Source organism: Varanus komodoensis, unplaced genomic scaffold (assembly GCF_004798865.1).
Source record: "Varanus komodoensis strain SLA01 unplaced genomic scaffold, ASM479886v1 scaffold16, whole genome shotgun sequence".
NCBI lineage: Eukaryota > Metazoa > Chordata > Lepidosauria > Squamata > Varanidae > Varanus > Varanus komodoensis.
The window spans coordinates 14,793,797-14,815,326 of NW_025335468.1; the positions used below are offsets into that span (position 1 = coordinate 14,793,797).

Genomic DNA, 21,530 nt, shown 5'->3' on the forward strand with positions numbered 1-21,530 from the left:
AATAACAAAGAAATAATGCCAACCAACCAGTAAAGTTCTTACCTTTGGAAACTGATATGTGACTTCAGGGAGATATGTATTTTTAGAGGGCTTCTTCCTAAGGGAAACTACCACAAAATACTCAAACAATTCACGTTCCTGCCATTCAATCAGCTCCAGTTCCAAGGTCCGATAACTAGGAGCCCGCTTTAGCATTGACTGAATGTGGACAAGGCGTTGGGTATGAGCTAGAATTACAGAAGAAACAAAGAACGTTAGTTGGCAGCTGAGTGGGTCTTCTCAGTCAACAACCCCAGACATGGTCTTTCTTAATTCTGCATATTTTAGTTTCCACATCAATCAAAGCCTTTCAAGTGCAGAAGCAACAGCTGTCACCTTAACAAATATTGTTGCTGCTATGGGCTATCAGGTCATCTTTGATCCTATTAATGAAATCCTCCCAAATTGTCCTATCAATTTTGGTCCGTGCTTAGTTGTTCTAAATTCAAGGCTGTGGCTTCCTTTATGGAGTCAATCCATCTCTTAACATATATAATTTATTAAAAGTTATACAAAGTTCTCTACTGGATGCCTATCATCAAGTGTAATCAATTCCTTATGCCTATTGTGATCCACATACCATAAGAATAAAATCAACTAACAAGCAATAGAGGATCAGCTGCAGACTGACAAACATGCTTCAGACTTGATGCGACATAACAGGGGTCCCCAACCTGCAGCCTCCAAGCCTTTTCTGTGCAGCTCTCCAACCTACTTATTTACTCCTATCAAGGCATTTTCCCTCAGACCCACATTGGTCTTCCTGCTTCAAGTGGCACTATCTACTGCTGTTTTCCCTGGCCCTTTCTTACAAAAAATACAATAGCAACACTGTTTCTCCTTGTCTCCATGATTCCTTCTGCCAGCCCCTTCTTGGTCTCATCCTCCATCCTCCATTTTGGCCATTCTGGGTGCTTTGCTAGCCAGCAGAGTTCAGGTACCCAAACCACTCAGCTTTTTCACTCCCCCTTTCCATGCATTACCATGGTGAAGGCTATATATGTGTGTAAGGAAGATAAAGCAGCTGTGTGAATGGGTACAAGAGATGTCTGGTCTGCTTTTGCAAAAAAACATCCCATCAAGGCTCGTCCAAGTGGCTTCCAAGGTTAGTGGTAAGGTTGCTACTTCGAGGAAAAGCATTCTTCCTTCCTCAACAAGAGCTGGCTGCTCTGGCTTTTTGCTTTGCTTGCTTTTGCCTCTCCTCCCAAACCCACTCCTGCTAGGAGTCTTCTCGTGCATCTGTGATTGCAGGAGCCAGCAAGTGGCCCCTTGGGCTGAGAGAGAAGGAGCACTCTCCTGGCAGGGAAGCTTGAGAGCCCCTTCCCTCATCTTTCTTCAGCCAAGTCCCCTTCCTCCTGGCAGTCATTTTGTTTCTCATAATTGAGGCTTGGCTGGCAGGCAGTGATGTATATGTGCACTCTGCATAAAATCTGAAGCCAACTTAATGGCATATCCTCTGCTCCAGGTGGAAGGCTGTCCTTTCATTAATTCTTTCTCTCTACCTGCCCTTTTTGGGAGAGCCCCCAATTTTTAAAATAATAGCATGTAAATTTAAAAAACAAGGTGGTGTGTTGATTAAAAAAATAGATCTCATAGTATTCAATGTACTTAGGATTGCAGCTCTGCCACCTGGTAATCAGATTTATAATCCATTTTTTAGAAAATTCTTCCTAGCCTCTACATATGCCGAATATTCCTGAGAACTGTAGAGGCAGGGGTCTTGCCTCTTCTTTGCCATGTCAAAATGAAAATCCCCAGCTAACAGCAGCCAGTGTGGGGTGGATTTGACAGGAAAGAGAAGAGTTAGATCGCTCACACTATATTTCTTATCTGTAAGAAGATGCCTGCAAAACGAACTGCTGTTTCAAAGAAATAAAAAATTGCAGATGAGCACATTGTCGGTAATGACAAATGGACCACTGAGTACTTCTTTGTTTTAAAGAAGGATGAAGCAGTTTGCCTGATATATCTTGAAACTGCTTCAGTATTAAAGGAATACATTGTTAAAAGGCACTTTGAATCCTGTTACATGAGCTACTCAATATATCAATGAGAGGTACAAGTGAACATGATAAATTCTCTTAACAAATCAATGTTCTGCAGCAAAGTAGTTTTTGAAAGCATGTTGATGAGAACCTGTCCACTGTGAGGGCCAGCTATCATGTTGCTTAAATGTATCGCTGAGAGTGGTGAATTTGCTAAGGAGTGCATGGTTAAAGTAATGGAGGGAATGTGCTCTGATATGGTATCTTGTGTTAACTGTGTCAGATTATCTGCATCTACAGGCACCAGGCATGATGAAGAACCAATGATCATCTCAGAGACATTTACAAAGAAAATAGTCTGTTAGATTTCTATTGTTGTCTACCTGATCTATTTATCAAGCTAAAGAAATTCACTGCAGGCATGTTCACAGTCTTTGGCAAAACATACATCCATGAACACATTTTTTCCAAGATGAAAACTGTGGAATGTAAGTGTAGGTCAAGACTTACAGATGAACATGTACATGACATTTTAAGAGTGTCTATCACAAAACTTGACTTAGACATTTAAGCCTTGGCTAACAGAAAACAGTCACAAAAATCACACTGACTAGGAAGCATGTGTAGCTAGATAAAAGAATTCCACAATAAAATACTGTTCCACAATGGACTGCATTCAAATTAAAATTTCTTCATTGACATCTGAATGTTTACTTTTGCTCTTCAATCCGTAGGTTAATAATTTCGTTACATTTTAAGAAGTGGCCCTCTTTAGGCATTGGGCACTCTAATCCACCCCCCCCCCCCCAACCACCACCTTGTGTCCCAGAAGACTGGGGATGAATGCAATAGAAGTATGAAGCAATAGAATAATTTACATTTCTGAACTTCTGCATTTACCCAAGTAGCTTTTGGCTTGCTGATAATCTTATCAATGCAAATAAGGTTGCACACCAAGAACTAGGGTGTTGGGAATGACCTAGGCAGTAATTCTTAGTGTGGTTTAAGTCAGGGTTGTACCAACTCTTCAGATGAGGTCACTGACAGCTGGGAAATGGGGAGTGTGGGAATTGAGAGGGCAGAGGAAAGTGCAACTCTCTCAAGGCCATCACCCCGCAGGTGCTCAGACAGGGAACAGACAGGGTCTGGAGGAGAACACAGGGGACCAAAAGAGAAGAAGAGGAAGAGCCACTGCCCTGACCCCATGACACAGCACAGGGATAGAAGAGACATCAGTTAGAAGGCCTGCACAGATCTTGGAGTTTGGCTCTTCTCCAGAGGAAACCTGGAGTCCAGTATTACTGAAAGGGAAGGTTCATGGACTTAGGTTTGGATTCAACAAACCACCCTGTGTATGCTTAGAAACTAGCCTTTCAGCAGTTGCTTGTGAACAGGCAATAAGGAGCTATTTTGCAAAGAGACTATCTGTTGTTTTGGAAGCTTGAAAAAAGGGGGGCAGTTCCCAACATAGGGTGCACCTCTACATGGCAAGTCAGAAGTGTTTCTTTCAAAAAGGCCACACAGTACTGAAGTTAGTCCCCTGAGCATCACATACTTCTTTCTGCATGGCTGTTACCTGCACTTTTGGTTTGGTGTTAAACTGGAAGAAAGTGACGCTCCCATTTCTGCCTTTCAGGGAAAGTTGTTTTTTAAGGGGACTGCTGAGTTAGAATTGCTTTTATTAACTGCTGACTAGAAGAGCAGAGTTGGGCATATGATAAATTTAATTATGCATTGGTTTTATGGTGGGGTTTCTGTTCTCTACATACAGGAAATCACTGAAGAGAGGGAGTTGCTGCTGCTCATTAAACTTCTTACATGATTTTCTCCAGAAAAGACTCAAGGCAACTTATAATAGAAACAAAACATAAAACATTTTAAATAGTTACATGATTAAAATACAACCACACTATAAAACAACCCCACAAACAATCTGATAGATGAGTAAAAAGCCCATCACATGCCATCAAATGCCATGGAATCAGGGAAGTCTTAACCTGGTATCGAAAATATGACAGTGCAGCAGCAGGAAGAAAGAGTGTTCCATAACTGAGGAACAACCACCAAGAAGGTCCATTCCCTTATTGGTATCCCCTGAATCGCCTTTGGAGGAGACCTTCAGATGCTAATAGGCACAAGTAACTTCATACCAGAAAAGGCACTCTAGCCAGTATTGCAGATCTGATCTATAGGAGGATTTATAGCTTCAAACCAATACTTTGAACTGATGTCAGAAACATAAAGGCAGTCAGCACAAGTGGGCCGGAATCAATGTTATATGCTTAGAACTTCTGGTTCTCATTATCCATCTGGCTGCTGCAGTTTGCTCAAGATGCAATTTCTGAACTATCTTCAAAGGTAGCCCCACATAGAGCACATTGCAGTAATCTAACCAGAAGGTTTCCGGAACATAGACTGCTGAAGCCAGGTTAGCCCTGTGCAGATAGGGATGTGGCTAGACTGTCAATTGTAGTCAGCATTATTATTTTAGACAATTATAAAACATATATAATACAAATAATAAGCTTCCCCCATCCCGAGCAGAAGCACGCTGTGGTTTTATCCATCTGTTTCTGCTATGCCTCAAATTACAGATACCACAGCAATCTGCATCACTCTTAAGCCAGAAAATTCACTGAAATAAAAACAGAATCTGGCACTTGCTTGGAAATAAGTCCATAAAAACAGATTTAATAGCCAGATGAAGAACAGTTAGATGGACCAGACTGCTAGACAACAATGGCAGCAAAAACAGCTAAAGAGGAACAGTGCCCAGTAATTTCACAATATTTTCAATAGTAGTCTTTAAAGAATTTTAAAAATGTTCACTATCTCAATCAATATGCAAATATAAATCTTTGAAATGCACATCCTTCAGACTTCTAGGAAGGTTTTAGGTTGAATTTTTGCCCAGTCTTGAGCGTAGTGGGTGGCTCTTACATTAACTGACCCTTACTTTCCAACCTATAGTAGGGGGTAATAATAATAATATTAGCATATTTTATCAGCCTCATACAGCAACAAATACTTTGGGAACATCTTGGTTAGAGGTTTTTTTTTTTTTTTGCAATGTATCTTCACAGTGGGAAAACCAGTCTGGTGCAGTGGTCAAAAGCATTAGACCTGGGGGCCCAGGTTCAAGTCCTCACTCAACTATGAAGTTCTCTGGATGACTTTGGGCCAGTCTAACCTATCTTACTCATTAGGCTGTGAGAATAAACTGGATGAAGATCAAATGTACCACCTTGGGCTCCTTGGAGGAAAAGGTAGGATTTAAATGTAACAAATAAAATAAAGAAATAATAAATGTATTGTGCAGAGGGCTACCTTTGAACATCCAGTCAGTTCAAAATAGATCTTCTAGACTACTAACCGGGGCAGTTGATGTGATCATGTGACACCATGCAAAAGCAGTCAAAAAAGCAGAAGGCGTTTTTGTTCAAGTATCATCTCCACTTGCTTCCAAGTCTATCCTGAGGCCTGATTCAAAAACCTGATGTTGATGCTTGAAGTCCTAAATGGCTTAGGGGCAGAGCTATCTAAAGAAATGCATCCTCCTATATATTCCTGCCCAGACCTATAGAGTACCATCAGAGGTCTCCTCTGGTGTCCCTGCCAAAGGAAACTAAGCAGGTTGATACAAGGCGCAGGCCTCCTCAGATCTGGAATGCCTTCACCAAGGCAGCTTGCATAGTAGCTACGAGGTAAACTTTTTGGCACTAGCTAAAGACATTCCTCCTCTCCCAGATTTTAGATTAGGCTGCTGCTGCTTTCATATTTACATTGTATTTTGTGCTTCATATTGTCATTTGCTTTGTTATTTTTATTTATTTATTTATTTTATTAAAACATTTTTATGCCGCCCCATTCGCCGAAGCCTCGGGGCAGCTTACAACAATAAATTGAAAGTAATTATAATATAAATTACAATAAATATAAACATTAAATTAAAAATACAAAAATACAATATAAAATAAGCCGCCCTGGACAGATAAAATCTAGAAATACTAACAGTTAAAATGCCGCTTAAATTAAAAGGTCTTTGCCTGGCGCCGAAAAACAAATAACGACGGCGCCAGGCGGACCTCTCTGGGGAGTGCGTTTCATAACTTAGGCGCCACCGCAGAGAAAGCCCTCCTCCGAGTACCCACCCTCCTAATTTCTTTCACGGAGGGTTCCCGGAGAAGGGCCTCTCCCGCTGATCTCAGGGGGCGTCCGGGCATATATGGACGTAAGCGCTCCTTCAGGTAACCAGGACCCAAGCCGTTTAGGGCTTTATAGGTCATCACCAACACCTTGAATTGGGCCCGGACTTCAATGGGAAGCCAGTGAAGCTGACGGAGAACTGGAGTCATGTGACCATTATTTTATTATTTTATTATTTAAAATTTCTTATATACTGTCTGATTATTATAAAAACTCAGGATGGTTTACATATTTGTATTGCAATTTCATTTTTCTGGCTTTGTAATCCACCCAGAGAACACTAAAATTAGATACTGTTATAGGGCTATATCCAACCCAGCCTAAGCAGAGTTCTGCTTGTGAAATGGAACTTCCTCTCTCTTTCCACATGCACCCCCAGAGCAGATTCCCAGTGCAGATTTGAGGCATACCTTGTGGGGAAGAAATCAGTGCTGCCAGTTATGTCTGTTTCAGTGGTAGACAGACAACACTGGATACGACCCATAATTTATCTACTAAGAGAACTGAGCATTCAAGAAAACTATTTAGTACAAAATATTATGATTATCAATAGTATCGGCCATCACTGATCGTACTGCTACTGCTCTAAATGCAGGAGGCCTGTACATAGAATGAAACACTGGACAAGACATTCACAATTAAAGCACTTCATTATAGTACTTTATCTTACATTTCTGATAAATATTGTCTTCCAAAACCAAATAAAACTCCAACAAAACAGACTACGCACAAATCTAAGGGCAGACTGGACAGCGAATCCAACTTCTAACTTACAGGGGGGCACCCAAGCTGAAGACTAACCAAACCCCCTTTCCAAGAGATGGCACTGGCACTGGCACTGAGAGAGCCCATGGCACTCTCATGTATCTCAAAACAATACAAGATGGAACATGCAACAAGGTGTGTATAAGCGAGAAGGTAGCCTACAGAGATATTCAGAATGATGGTTAAGGGTAAGAAAAGTAATCTATATTCAATGGTAGATACGCCTCATTTTACAATATCTGTAAGAATTATGTTGTGGTGCTTCTTGGGCCTTTTGGCTTCTACATTATTAGAACTACTATTTCAACATTTTACAAGTTTCTAAATTTCTTGCAACGATTAGCCAGAAAAAAAGGCAAGCTAAGATGTGGTCTCAAGCTTTTCCATTTAAGTTTCTTCAGTTACATATTCCACATTTTTGGAAAGTGCACCATTCTTGCAAATTAGAATGCTGCATTTATCTGAATCTATATACTCTTCTATATAAAAAGGGAAATCTCTGCCAAAGGACTAATCACATCTTCTGATTTAAAAAATGTACACTAGGCATAGGATAAGAAGTTTATCCCTGCACAATACATTTTACATTCCCAAAGAATTTTGTCCTTTGGGGTCCAGAACTCAAAGATGCTTGGTTAACACTTCTCCAAATAGAAACAGCATAAAGTGAAAGAAATTATGTGGCTTGACATACACAACACTTTGCAAAAGCATTCCAGTTGTTTTGAGAGAGCCATTGCTTCCCACGGTACACGCATACTATTCTTGTCCTATTATCATTTCTGTTTGAACAGTTTTTACAGATCTTTGAAACAATACAAAAACCTATGAAATCTGTTTACCAAACATGAAAGTGGAATGTGCAAACTCATAACAAGTAGCAATCTCTCTGTCAAACTGCCTTCTGTTGTCAGAAGGAAAAAGCATCACCTTGTCTCCAGTCTGATCTGAAAGGATTGTACAGTGCCTAAGATGCAGTATTGTATCTCTCTAGTTATTTGGGGGTTCTGCCGCTACAGTATGCTGAGCCTCTCACCTTTAAACCTGTCATCTGAATCACTCTCACTCTCACTGTTTTCATCTGAAAAAGAGAGAGAGAAAGAGAGAGAGATTCTGCTATTAGAAAGAACACTTCCATCTTGCTTTGGTTAAGGTAGCAAACATTTCCTATGATGAACAGATTATTTACTTAATTACCTACAGTACTTCTGAAACTCCCAATAATGGAAATTCTAGAGCAGTTTATATGTATGTAGTAAAAACATTCAGTATGAACAATAAAGGTAAACCACAGAATTAAGCCAAGACAAAAACAGCAACGAAGAATAAAACTATTACAACATCATAAAATCAGATTAAAGCCAGCAGCTGAATAAAGTACTAAAAATAATAAAAGCAATTCTTAATAGCCTGGGAGAGTAGAAAAAGTCATTACCTGGGGCCAAAAAGACAATAACATAAGTGCCCCATGAGCCTCTCTGGGAAGAACACTTTACAGATGGGGTGCCCCTGTTGAAAAGGCCCCCTCTTTTGTCATCTACCCACCTTGCCTCATTTGGCAGGGGCACCTGGAGAAGAGCCTCAGATAATAATCTTAATACCTGGGTGGGTAAGTATGGGAGGCATGTCCCAGAATACATGACAGTGTTATTTTCCTGGGGAAATGGTTTATGATTCTGAAAGGATTTACATACTAATAAAGGAAAACAATCTGAGGTTTTCTTCAAACATTCTGCACTAAGCAACAGAGTGAAAATTGGTTAGCTATTTTCCATCCAAATTGTTTTAGATATTGAAAGGAGGTTGTATGATATCTGGGAATGCAGGGGGAGCTCTTAAAAGTTTGGGTAGGCAGAAAACTAAATGAATAATACCAATTAATTATATGAGGACTGCCAACTTGCATTAGGGCACTTGGAGCCAAGCTCTGACTCCTTTGTAGCACATGGCTCTCAAGCAGTTCAGGAAAGGGATACGCATCTTGGTAAGCTGCTCTTAGGTGGGCAAACAGCGATGCTGTGGCAGAAGCACGGAGGAACCATGCGGCTCCCTCTGCCATCAGCAGCAGGACCAGGTCGTGTCCCAGTGGTGCAGCAGCACTCCTCATGTGACAAGTGCAACGGAGAGTAACATACATCACACACATAGATTTGGAAATAATAGACATGCAGTTTCGTTAACTATTTTACTCTCTGATGTTTGTGTGTGCAGCAAGTTAACATTAAAATGACAGTTGATGAAGTACGGTGATTACACCATGGGTATGTTTGTATATTTCAATTCTCCATAAATTAGCTGACAAATTGCAGAATATGAAGCTAGCTGTTTCGTGACCTACCCTGAAATCCTGTTTGCTGCCAACAACACTAATTTCCCACTGTGCCTCTTGCAGTGAACATGCAAAGTGTGAAGAGTAGGTGAGCACTGTTAAATGTTGGCAGTTAGACTTTCCCAATATACATGCATTACGAAAGTGTATTCCATGATGTGTGCTCACTGCATACTTAGGTAAAAGCATCTGAACTTGCAACTGTATGTGCTGGCTACAGAACATGCTGGTACAACAAAATGAGTTAAGAAATCCCATGACAGATGGATATTCAGTATTCACTCATTATACCAAAATCATACCTCTCAGTGATGCTGTTTCAATATTGGACATTGAAAGCTTCTTCAATCTTTTTTTCCCTCTCTTTGCACTATAGATAGAATTGATCCTCTGAACAAGCTGTAAACAAAGAAAATAACCATCATCCCAGTATATATCGAATCAAAACGGTGCGCACAGACCAAGCAGAAATTCTGTCTTGGAACTCTACATGTTAGTGAGTCAGAATATAAATCTGATATGCACTTACCTGGGAGAAAGCCTTCCCAAACTTAGTGGGACTTGCTTCTTTTCTTTTTTATGCAGTCTAACTAAGAGCCTTGCTGAAGATAAACAATAGGAATATTTCCATACATCAGAAAATTCACCCCAAACAGGTTCTATACCAGAATTCTATAGCAGACATTCTCCTAGGATCAACTGCATGATGTTTAATGCCAAAATTCACCAGATCCATAGGTTCCTTCAGATTGCTGCTCTAGATGTTCCCAGAGGAAATCTCCCCTAATTTACTAGCAACTAGTCTCCAACTAATTGTCACACTATTTGATTTGTTTTGAAATTTATTCTTTAGTAGACACGATATAAGGCTGGCAGAAAAAATCCATGCATGTTAACTTGGAAGTAAGTCCCACTTTATTCACTGGGGCTTACAACTGGCTGTGCACTGAGTGGACATGTATATCATTGTACAGTTAATTTCACAAATCTATAAACAGATTCATTTTTGTTTCTAGTTTATTGTTAGCAACACAGGTTTTTAAATATACTGGGAAAATATTGCATTTACAGTTAATAAACAAATATGCTGCTTGTTCATTCTGACTACCAGCATGCTAGGAAATTATTTACAGCCTGCTTGGACTCTGAAAGTTTTTGCTAAACAGCAATAGCTTAAATGTAACTGAAGCTTGTTTCTGAACTGGAATGAAGCAGCAATCTGAACTACACAGTCTGTGAATAAACAATAGGAGCCATATCGGAACAGTGTTGATTTCCTTGGAAACCAAACAAAAAACAAAGCCGAAAATATTAACTTCAGGCACATACAGCAGATTATAAATAGTGATGGGTCAACTGCTAGGCAAATTGTAATTCAAATGATGAACAATGGTCTGACTTGCAGAGAGCTTAAGCATGTAGCTGTTTAATCAGGGAAAAGACCAGATACATTTCCCCTTTTCATCCATGCGCCTAAATTGGCATGTCTGTAAATGTGGTGTAGAGGGGTAAAACCCATAGAATTGTAGAATAGTAGTTATAGCATAACTATGCCTACAACATGATTGGTGATGCAGTCCTTTTCACAGACGTTCCATGCAATCATTTTCTCATTTGAAGGGGGCAGAAGCACATAAGGCTACAGGAGACATGACACTGCTGGTTAATGGGAACCTATGAAAAGCCCAGTGTCCTGCCATGTGGGTAAGCTTTTACCCTTATGTACCACTGCTTTTACATTTTGAACTGGAAAGTGGGTTCTTTAGCCCAGAAGGCTGTCCTGGGTCCAGCCCTCTATCCCACCCCCCATTCCCACATGCATTCCCATGCATACAGTGGGGAATATGGTCTTACAGGCCATGCAGATAATGAGGTACAAGCCCAAGGTGCTACACATGTGAGCCCCATGATTATGATGTGCTGACAGAGCTCATCCAATCCCAACACTGCATATGTGGCCATCTTGTAGGACACCTCATATATTCTAGTCTACAGTTCCCATCATCCCTCACCTTTAGCTATGCTCATGGGGCTGGAGAGCTTTGCAGGCCAAAACATAAGGAAGGGCCAGAAGTTGCCCCCCACCCCTGCAGTACTGTGAGACATGCTGTTATATTCAATCAACTTGACCAAAGTCTGTGCCCACAAACTTGTGTTTTGAAAGAGAAACACTTTCGCATACAAGATATATAATGAAATAAGCACACTGACTTCAACTCTCCTAAAGAAAAGAATGGTAAAGTAAAGAATGCAGTTTTGTAAAGAATGATTTTCTTTACAAAAAAACCCCACGGTTACATATTTTCAATTTTTTTCCTAGAATGTCCTTTTTTTCCCTGAAACCCCCAGAAGAACCCCTGTTTACTTCATGGCTTAAAATTTCTGGAAATGTACATTTCCCATGAGGATGAAGTGAGGAAAAGAAGGCAAATACATAAAAACAACTGTGTATTTTTGGCAGCTGCCAGTGCTCTTTGATGGAACCAAGCTCTTGGTTGACGATATTCCACTGAGAAACTTACCACTCTACATAAGGATGTCAGAAAGACCAATTTCTACAAAAATTATGGGTAAAACAAGCATAAGCCCTTGTTAGATTCATTGACATGAATGGGACTTAAGTTAGTCATGAATAAAATGTCCTATTTATTTTAATGGGTCTACTCTAAGTAGGACTTAGGTTGGACTAAGCAACCCTATTGCTGCACATACTTTAAAAAAAGCTTGCTCACAAGAGCTCACACCAATATGACACATGTTTATTTAATAAAGTGACTCAAATATTAGAATATTGTTTGGAACCATTTATCTCACTGCGTATGGTACTGGAAGTACAGAATGAAAGGAGTGCTATTACGACCCTCCCACCCCCAGTTTCTAGTTCCAGGCTCAACAAAACTGGTACAGAGCTCTTACATGCTCAACATTCTGGTCAGACAATTCAGGATTCCTTTCACTCAGTTCCTCACACTTGCTCTCTCACCCACACATTCAACACACATGCAACACACAGGAAAAAACCTAAATCCTCAGGGTTGATTCACACCTGCATAAACATTATAGCCTTCATTACCTTTGGAACCCTCCTGGCCCTGCGTGTGGACAGAAGTTCACTTGTAGTGCTTAGGCTATCCTCATTCAGGCTGGAGGGAGAGGAAGGGATGCCAAGTTGGGCCAAAAGCAGCATATCATCATGGCTGTGCCTCTTGGGTAATCGTGTTAGGCGCTGGGGTTTTCTTTCTGACCAGTTTCCAATTCTTAGCGACTGACTGCTGGGTTTTGAAGGTAGCTAACAAAGGAAGGAAACAAGAAAGGAAGGAATTGCTATTATTTTATATATTATGTTTTAATCTGTCCAGTAACATGCTCGCTTGGCCAATTACAAACAATTAAAAGAGTAAAATGCAACATAAGTAGTTCAAAGAATAAAACACATTGTGAATATGTAAAAGAACCAGAAAAAAACATGGCTGGCTGTAGGAACACTGAGTGCTGTAAGAATATCTTCTGTCTAAATAATCACTGTAATATAAAATACATGCGAAAAAAGGTAAGTCTTCAGCTGGTGCTAAATGAAAATGAAGGTGTCAGACAATCATCCATGGCTGAAATCCCCCAGTGTGCCCACTCATCCAGTGTATAAATGGTCTGTATCACATAACTACTTGTCTGGATGAGGAAAATGAGGGAATGTACACAACAGGGCTAGGAAGCAGAAAGGACTCAACAAGAGGAAGTAAAGTGGGAAGTCAGCAAAAGATAGGAAAGGTACCAGTATCAGAGAGCAACACACAGAATATGCGCAATTGCCAAGAATCAAAGAGGTTAAGAGAGCAAGTAGCAGTTTCTGTACAGGTTATTTACTGCAGGGGCTGACAGAGCTCTAGATGCCCTGAACTTCACCCCCAGCGTTGTGGACCATAGGCTATGCTGGCAGGCATTTCTAGGAGCTGGAAGTCAAAAACATCTACAGATCTACTTTCTGCCCATCTTGGGTTAGCTGTTGAAACAAAGCTGAACTATAGATTTTCAAGTAAAAACGGCCACATGAAGTCTTGAACTTGAGAGGTTTTCTGGGAAATGGATAGGGCCCATGGCAACTTATCCATCCGATCCTTTGCCTTCCTTAAGTGATGCACACTGGGGCAAAAAGCAACAACTGCCTAACTGCACACTGATACCGATAGAGCCTGAGCTGATGGTGACTGATCGGGATAAGGAAAAGTTATTTAGGGCTTTTTGTTTAGAAAAAAAAGGTGAGTAAAAGGGAACATGACAGAGGTTTATACAATTATGCACGATATGGAACAAGTAGATAAAGAGAAACATGGTTCTCCCTCATATTAGTAAGCCCCCATATCTCAGTGCTATGCCCTGACATCTCAGGCAGCCCCTCTGGAAAGTGTGCTTATTCCAGCTGAGATCTTTCTTTTGTGCTTCCCCTCTACCCCCTTATTGGACTCAGTCTGAAGTCGCTTATCTAACTGCTGGTGGACTTCCCTTAGTCAAAAAAACCTTTAAACTTCCTAAGGATTACAGCAAAGTGATAAAACAAAGTCAGACATGGCACATATACATATGAGGAAATAAACTATACTCATCACTGGTTACATTACAGCTAAAAACATGCTAATTTTGTGTATCTGCTGATGGGGCTAAACTGGTAGTGGTTGACCAGGAAGTGGATCTTGAGAGTACAGAGCTTAATGAAAATGTCAACCCAGTGTGGCTGCCACGAAAAACACACATCATTATCATTATCATTATCATTATCATTATCATTATCATTATCATTATTATTATTATTATTATTATTATTACATTTCTATGCCGCCCCTTGCCGAAACCTCGGGGCGGCTTACAACATGATAAAATACATTGAAATACAATAGTACATAATAAATTACCATTAAATATAAAAATACAAAAAATACATTGCTTTACAAATACAAAATTAAAATTATCAGTATAAAATAAAAATATAGGATGAGAAAGAGAAGGAAGAAGAAGTTGCCCAGGCCAGATCATATGTTTTAACAATTGAAATGATGTTTAAATTCCACTTGAGGATTGTTAGAAAGAGAACTGAATATCAAACTGCTAATATCATAATATCTTTATAAATCATGATAGAGAAGTATAGAATTAGGCATGGTACGGAGACTGAGAACATACTGTGCTGGTCCTCTGTCAGCTGCATTGGCTCCCTGTTCCACTCCAGACCCAGTTCAAAGTGTTGTCTCTGATAAACCCTGATAATCTCCCAATTTATACACTGTCTGGGACCAGTACCTGAGGGAGAGCCTCCCTCCATATATTGCTACCTGCCCACTTAGATCCTCCTCTGAAAACCCCCACCCAGTGAGATCAAAGGGGAAAGGGCTAAGAGGGGGGCATTTTCTGCAGCGGTGTCCAAGCTCTGGAATTTGCTCCCAAGGGACATATGACTGATGTCAACATTACTTTCCTTTAGATGCCAGGTATAAATGTTTTTGTCAAAACAAGCTTTAGGTTAATTTAATTTATACTTTGTTGTGGATTATTTAATATTTGCTTTTAATTTATTAATTGGATTTTGTCATGTTGTGTGCAGTGTTTTATAATTTTATTATGTAAGATGGTTTATTCACTAATTTTATCTGTTTTATCCATTTTATTGATTGTATTTATATGCTGTTTTCCGTATTTGTAAGGCTCCCAGAGAAACTTCAGGTTATTGGGTAGCATAGAAGTGGAATGAAATAAACAAATAAATATTAGAAACAGAATCATCCAATGAAGCTGAAGGGTAGGAGAGCCAGGACAAACCAAAGGAAGTACTTCTTCACACAGCACAGGGTCAAGCTATGACATTCTCTTCTGCAAAATGCCATGATGGCCACCCATTTGAAGGGCTTTAAAAACCAATTGGGCAAATGCACGGCACAAAAGCTATTAGTAGCTATTATGACCACAGCTATTAGTCCTGATGGCTAAATGTTACCTCCACTCAGAGGCAGTATACCTATACAGACCAGTTGCTAGGAAACACAGGCAGTGCTACTGAACTCATGTCCCACTTGTGCATTTCCCAAGAGTAGCTGATTGATCACTGTGTAAACAGAATGCTAGGGCAGATGGATGCTTGGCAAGATCCAGCATGTTACAAACATCCACGTATGTCTTACCTGTAGACTTCCTGCAGGCATCTGGTTTGCCCCTCTGGAAACAGTATTCCAGACTAGACAGGTGTTTGGTTTGACTGAGCAGGGCTTTTCTGATATGATACCCTCCTTATGACATTCCCTAGGAAATTGACTAACCGAAAAAGTGGAGTTTTGGGGAACTACAGTTTTGATTTCTTAAACAACTTTCCTGTTTAAGAAATCATTTGCAACTGATTAAAGGCTACTATTTTATGCAGTGCTGAAGCTGGCTTTTCTCTTTTTTCTTATTTGCTTTTATTTCAGTTTGCTATAATGTATATTACATATTATGTTTTAATAATCTATAACATGTAGAAAGAGATTCTTTATGGGCTAGCAGATAAGCAGAATTTTAGAATAAATAAGCTAATGCCCATTTTTTCATATAAAAGAAACAAGACTAAATATATTAGAAATCATGGGTATTTGTGTGTGATGTAATGCTGCCCCAGACATGTACTCTATTGTGCACTATATACACATGCACTCTAAAGTAGAATACATTTAACAATGTAACCCTGATTCCCAAGAGAAATTTGTCCACTTTAAGGGGAGGAAATCCAAAAAGATTTCTTTGAAATGTAAAAATGAAAGCAACTTCATTTTTAATCAAGATGGATAAATTCACAAAGTAAGTTCTCTCTGATTCAGATGTCAAGGGTTTTGCAGTGGATCATTAGGTTATAAATATTTCAGATGCTTAAATAATTTTACTGAAGACATTAATTTGTAAACAGATCCCTGATTTCAGTGACATTTACCTGGAAATAAATTACAATGAAATCACCTGAAAATTGTCATATAGATATATTGAAGATCAGGCTAGCTGTCATATAAGTAGAAAAATAGCTTTTGGAGATAAAAGGTAAAGTAGCTTTTTCTGTGTGTCTGACAATCTGCTCAGCTCAGCAATTTGCTCTTCATAGGATCAACACAGCTATCAGGGGACAGCATAACAATTTTCTTCAATAATGCAAAAAGCAGGAGTAACAGAAAATTCAGTGTCTGGTTCTAGGAAAGTTGAGCAAGGTTAACAAACAATTCTAAAGAATGCAAATATATTGCATCTAATAGTAAGAGAATTTAAGAAAGAATGTGCATGTAAAGCAAATTAACAGTTAATTGTGAAGTTGTGAAGGAAATAATTAAATGGATTGTACATCTTTGTTTATACTCTTTCTCAGTTTAATACATTCAGTTTACAGCTATTTTCTAGCCATGCTCCTGGGGCTGGTTATTTTGCACTAGACAAACAAATAAAATACTTTCCCATCTTAATGCATAGTCCCAAACAAAGCCCAGACCCCTTAAGACATGCTGTGTTACCTGTGAAGGTGTTGTGTACTTCCTGTCCTGAGGAGTCCACATCCTGTGCAAAGAATCTAGGGAACTTTCAGAGATGTGCTGGGATTTTCGGCCTGCATTTCGGGCTTTCAGCTCCACATCCTCATATGGGTTTTCCTTGGGTGAATCTCCTTTACGATTTTTTTTTAAGAAAAGAAAAACAGATAGGAATGTTAAAAAAGAAAAAGAACCAACAACCACCATGTGAACCAAGTGAAAGGCTTGCAGAAAACCTCCTTAGCTTCCAGCATGACTCATCCTTCCAACTGCAGCTGGAAGTACTTGGTGTAGTTTTTGGCTATGAAAGACAATGTGTGTTTTTTAAAGCAGAGATTTCACAAGACGGCCTTCTGAGCCCCTACAGCTCAGCTGTATTCATGAATTAAAACACACACACTAAATACACAACTATGTTAAGGAGAACCAGACAGTTTACTAACATGCCGGTCTTTTGCATGTCTATGTACTGAGTTCAGTGGGACTTCACTCCCTTGTAAGTGAGCACAGGATCGTAAACCAGAGTTTGCCATCTATTCCACAATAAAATGAACAGAAATTTTGTTTTGCGTTGCAGTTGGCTAAAGTTCACTCAGTGCAGAAAGACAGGATATAAATAATAAAGAAGAAATAATACATAAGGAAATAAAGAGAGAGAAAGAGGATTAGACCAAGTATATCTAATGAAGTGTTCTGTTCACACAGGGGCCAATCAACAGTCCATGGGAAAGCCACAAACAGGACTTGCATGTAACAGCACACGCCTGCCCAAGTTCTCCAGTGATGGGTCTAGCGAGCATGCTGCCTCTGATACCAGTGGCAGCATGTGACCATCAGGACAGTAGTCCCCGAAAGCCTTCTCCTCCATGAATTCGTCCAATTCTCTATTAAAGTCATCCAAACTGGTGGCCATCACCACGTACTGCAGAAGTGAACTCCACAGTGAAACTATAAACCATGTGAAGAAGTATTTCCCTTTTTTCTGGCCAGAATGTCACACTAAAGAGCTTCATTAGAGGACCCTAGGTACTAGTCTTATGAAAGAACAGAAAAAAATCACGCTTCTGCACACCTCCACCATGTCTCCCCTAACTTGCTTTTTTGCTAAACTAAACAATCCTGGATATTGTAACTTTTCCTCCTAGGGGAATTTCTCCAGCCCTTTTATCATTCTAGCTGCTCTTTTCTGTATGTTTTCCAAGTCTATAATATCCCCTTTTATCTGCAGTGAGAATAAATGAACAGAGTATTTCAAGTGCTCTTCTACCACAAATTTGAGTAAGGGCAGTATGATACTGACAGTTTTATTTCCAGTTCCATTTCTAATTATGTGTAACATGCACTTTGCCTTTTTCACAGCAGCCAAGCACTGGGCTGACATTTTTAGCAACCCGTCCACCAAAACTCCACGATCTCTTTCTTGGTCAGTCACCCCTAGCTCAGATCCCATCAGTTTATACTTGAAGTTGGGTTTCTTTTGCCCCAATGAACATCACTTTACACTTGTGTAGAGTCTCATTCGCCATTTCGATACCCATTCTCCCAGTCTGAAGAGATCTTTTCAAAGATCCTCACAATCCCTTTTGTTGTAACCACACAACCAGGACACTCCTATGTCCCCAAAACAATGTCTAAAGGACCAAAGGATTTTTCGATTCTCAGATGGAATCCAAAAGAGCTCCAAAAATTAGATATGGGATCTGTAGTCAGATACTCCTCCCTGAAGCAGCATCTCCAAGGTTAGAATGACTTCCAAGAAGGAATTTAGAGGGCATGGAGGAAAGGACCCTGACACTGCCATCATGCTACATATCCTCATGGTGCCTTTGCCTCCTTCTCTCCCACTCCAAAGCACCACAATCAGATGGACACAGTCAGTAGTCTAGTTGTTTTGCAGAGTGGGAGGATCACAGAGGTGACATTTGCCTTCATGTTTCTCCAATTCTGCACAGGATGCCTGTAATCCTCTGAGTTTGGAGGGCTACAGGCATCCCCATTGGATTGCACTCCAAATAATGTGTATTTAGCTACAAATTTGGCCACTTCATTGCTCACTCCCATTTCCAGATCATTTGTAAACTAACAGAAAAATATAGGTCTCAATACAGATCCCTGTGGGACTGCACTTGTACCCCTCCTTCAGAAGAATCTACTGTGTATTCCTACTCCCAGGCTTTCTGTTCTTTAACCAGTAACCGGCCCATGAGTAAATATATGAAAAGGATTGTCCTATCACATGTGTTAAAACCATTTACTACATCCTTACTGCAAAACCTCCCCCCACGATGATGATGGATAGAACAAGTAGGACTGTGCACTGATGCCTCTCCACCAGTCTGTGAAGTTCAAGATATCTGATCACCACCAGGTTGGAGAATGCTGCCCTAACTAAATTCGTATATGCTTCAGAAATCACTTTTTAAAACTCTTTTCACTTTTTAAAAAGAAATCACTTTTTAAAGCATATTTGTATATTCTTCACTTTAATCATTTTTTAAAACTCATCTGTTTGGGCTCAAATGATACAGGATACGTGTGAGCACCTTCATTTTGCTATGCATCTCCCCACAAACATCACAATGAAAAATAGATCAAACAAATGGTTAGAATCTTGTTTCCAAAAGTAACCTCCAAAATATTTCTAGGAAGTGGACAAGCAAGGTATGAAGGGAATCCACCTCCCTAAAAAAATATCAAAGGCATATGACTTAACTATGCTAGTTATATCCTCTTCTCCTCCAGAATTCTCTCTAATTCCCTTTTTAAAAGTAATCTAAGTCAATGACCACTATCACATTTTGTGACAGCCAGTTCCAATTGTGTTGTCTTGTGCAACAAAGTACTTTCATCTCTTTCCCGAATCTACTGAAAATTTAACTGGAAAGCTCCAAGACCGAGGACTATCAGAAAGAAAGATGAAAAAAGTGTGCCACATCTTCACTTTCTCCACACCATGCTTTCCCCCCCTGTGTTCTCCTTTCAGCTACTTTTTTTCCTAAGGAAAAGAAGCTTTCCCTTATAGGGTAAATACTCTTAAGTCTTGATCACTTTTGCTACCTTTTTGTGCATTTTTTCCAGCTCTACAATATCCTTTTTGAGATGGAGTGATCAGAACTGTCTGCAGTGTGATCCAAATGTGACCCACCACCTTAATTTATATAAAAGCGTATTAGCCATTTTAATTTCAGTCCCTTTCCTGATAACTGGATTTGCATCTGTTGCTGCATGCTGCCTCCATGCTTCCATTGGAACACCAGGATCATAGCCAGTTTCTTTCTGATCTAGGCCTTGTGTTCAGTGGCAAAGTCCATACGTGTATGATGCACAGGGACCACAAAGAAGAATGCCTGTACGCCACAATATCTAATATGGCTATACATCAGAATGATCTACCACTAACATAGTGGCGACCAGTGGTTCCTGCAACAAGCAGATTTACATGAACTCTGGAAAGGCCATAGGTCAGTGAAGCTCACAGGAGAAAGCTCTGCTAACTGCCCTGTTCCAGAGAGAAATGTTGCCACTCATTTCTGGGGTTATTTTTGGAACCACTAGTCCCAGTTGCTCCTTCATGGATCACTGCCTTGTCGTGGTGAAGGGGCTTGCGTAGCTCAATGAAGCTATGAGCTATGCCATGCAGGGTCACCCAAGACGGACAGGTCACAGCAGAGAGCTCTGACAAAACGTGACCCACTGGAGAAGGAAATGGCAACCCACTCCAGTATCTTTGCCATGAAAACCCCATGGACAGCACCAGAAGGCAAAAAGATATGACGCCAGAAGATGAGCCCCTCAGGTCGGAAGGTGTCCAATATGCTACTGGGGAAGAGCAGAGGGCTAGTATTAGTAGCGCCAGAAAGAATGAAGTGACTGAGTCAAAGCTGAAAGGACACTCAGTTGCTGATGTATCTGGTGGTGAAAGGAGAGTCCGATGCTGCAAAGATCTATACTCCATAGGAACCTGGAATGTAAGATCCATGAATCAAGGCAAGTTGGATGTGGTCAAGCAAGAGATGACAAGACTGAACATTGACATCTTAGGAATCAGTGAACTAAAATGGACAGGAATGGGTGAATTTAATTCAGATGACCATCAGGCATACTACTGTGGGCAAGAATCCCTCAGAAGAAATGGAGTAGCCTTCATAGTCAATAAAAGAGTAGGAAAAGCAGTACTGGGATACAATCTCCAAAATGACAGAATGATCTCAGTTCAAATCCAAGGCAAACCATTCAACATCACAGTAGTCCAAGTCTATGCCCCAACCACTGGTGCTGAAGAGACTGAAGTTGACCAGTTCTATGAAGGCCTACAACACCTTCTAGAATTAACTCCAAAAAATGATGTCCTGATCATCATGCGGGATTGGAATGCTAAAGTAGGAAGCCAAAAGATAACCGGAATAACAGGCAAGTTTGGCCTTGGAGTACAAAATGAAGCAGGGCACAGGCTGGTAGAATTTTGTCAAGAGAATACAATGGTCATAGCAAACACTCTTTTCCAACAACCCTACAGATGACTCTACACATGAACATCACCAGACGGTCAACACAGAAATCAGACTGACTATGTACTGTGCAGCCAAAGATGGAGAAGCTCTATACAGTCAGTAAAAACTAGACCAGGACTGACTGTGGCTCAGATCATGAGCCTCTGGTTGCAAAATTTAGGCTTAAGTT

The 21,530-nt window shown here is 40.1% G+C and overlaps 1 protein-coding gene across 5 annotated transcripts in view; it reads right to left on the reverse strand.

Annotated features, from left to right (window-relative positions):
* The window catches only part of DENND2B (DENN domain containing 2B), a 157,463-nt gene that overhangs the window by 36,589 nt on the left and 99,344 nt on the right, over window positions 1-21,530 (reverse strand). For 4 of the 5 annotated variants that reach the window (XM_044425932.1, XM_044425929.1, XM_044425931.1 and 1 more), the window contains 5 exons: window positions 16,836-16,984; window positions 12,398-12,613; window positions 9,627-9,723; window positions 8,032-8,076; window positions 43-227 (listed from right to left, as the gene is read on the reverse strand). In XM_044425932.1, coding sequence (XP_044281867.1) covers window positions 43-227; window positions 8,032-8,076; window positions 9,627-9,723; window positions 12,398-12,613; window positions 16,836-16,984 — 692 coding nt within the window. The remainder of the gene's footprint in view (window positions 1-42; window positions 228-8,031; window positions 8,077-9,626; window positions 9,724-12,397; window positions 12,614-16,835; window positions 16,985-21,530) is intronic. The other variant, XM_044425930.1, reaches the window with a different exon arrangement.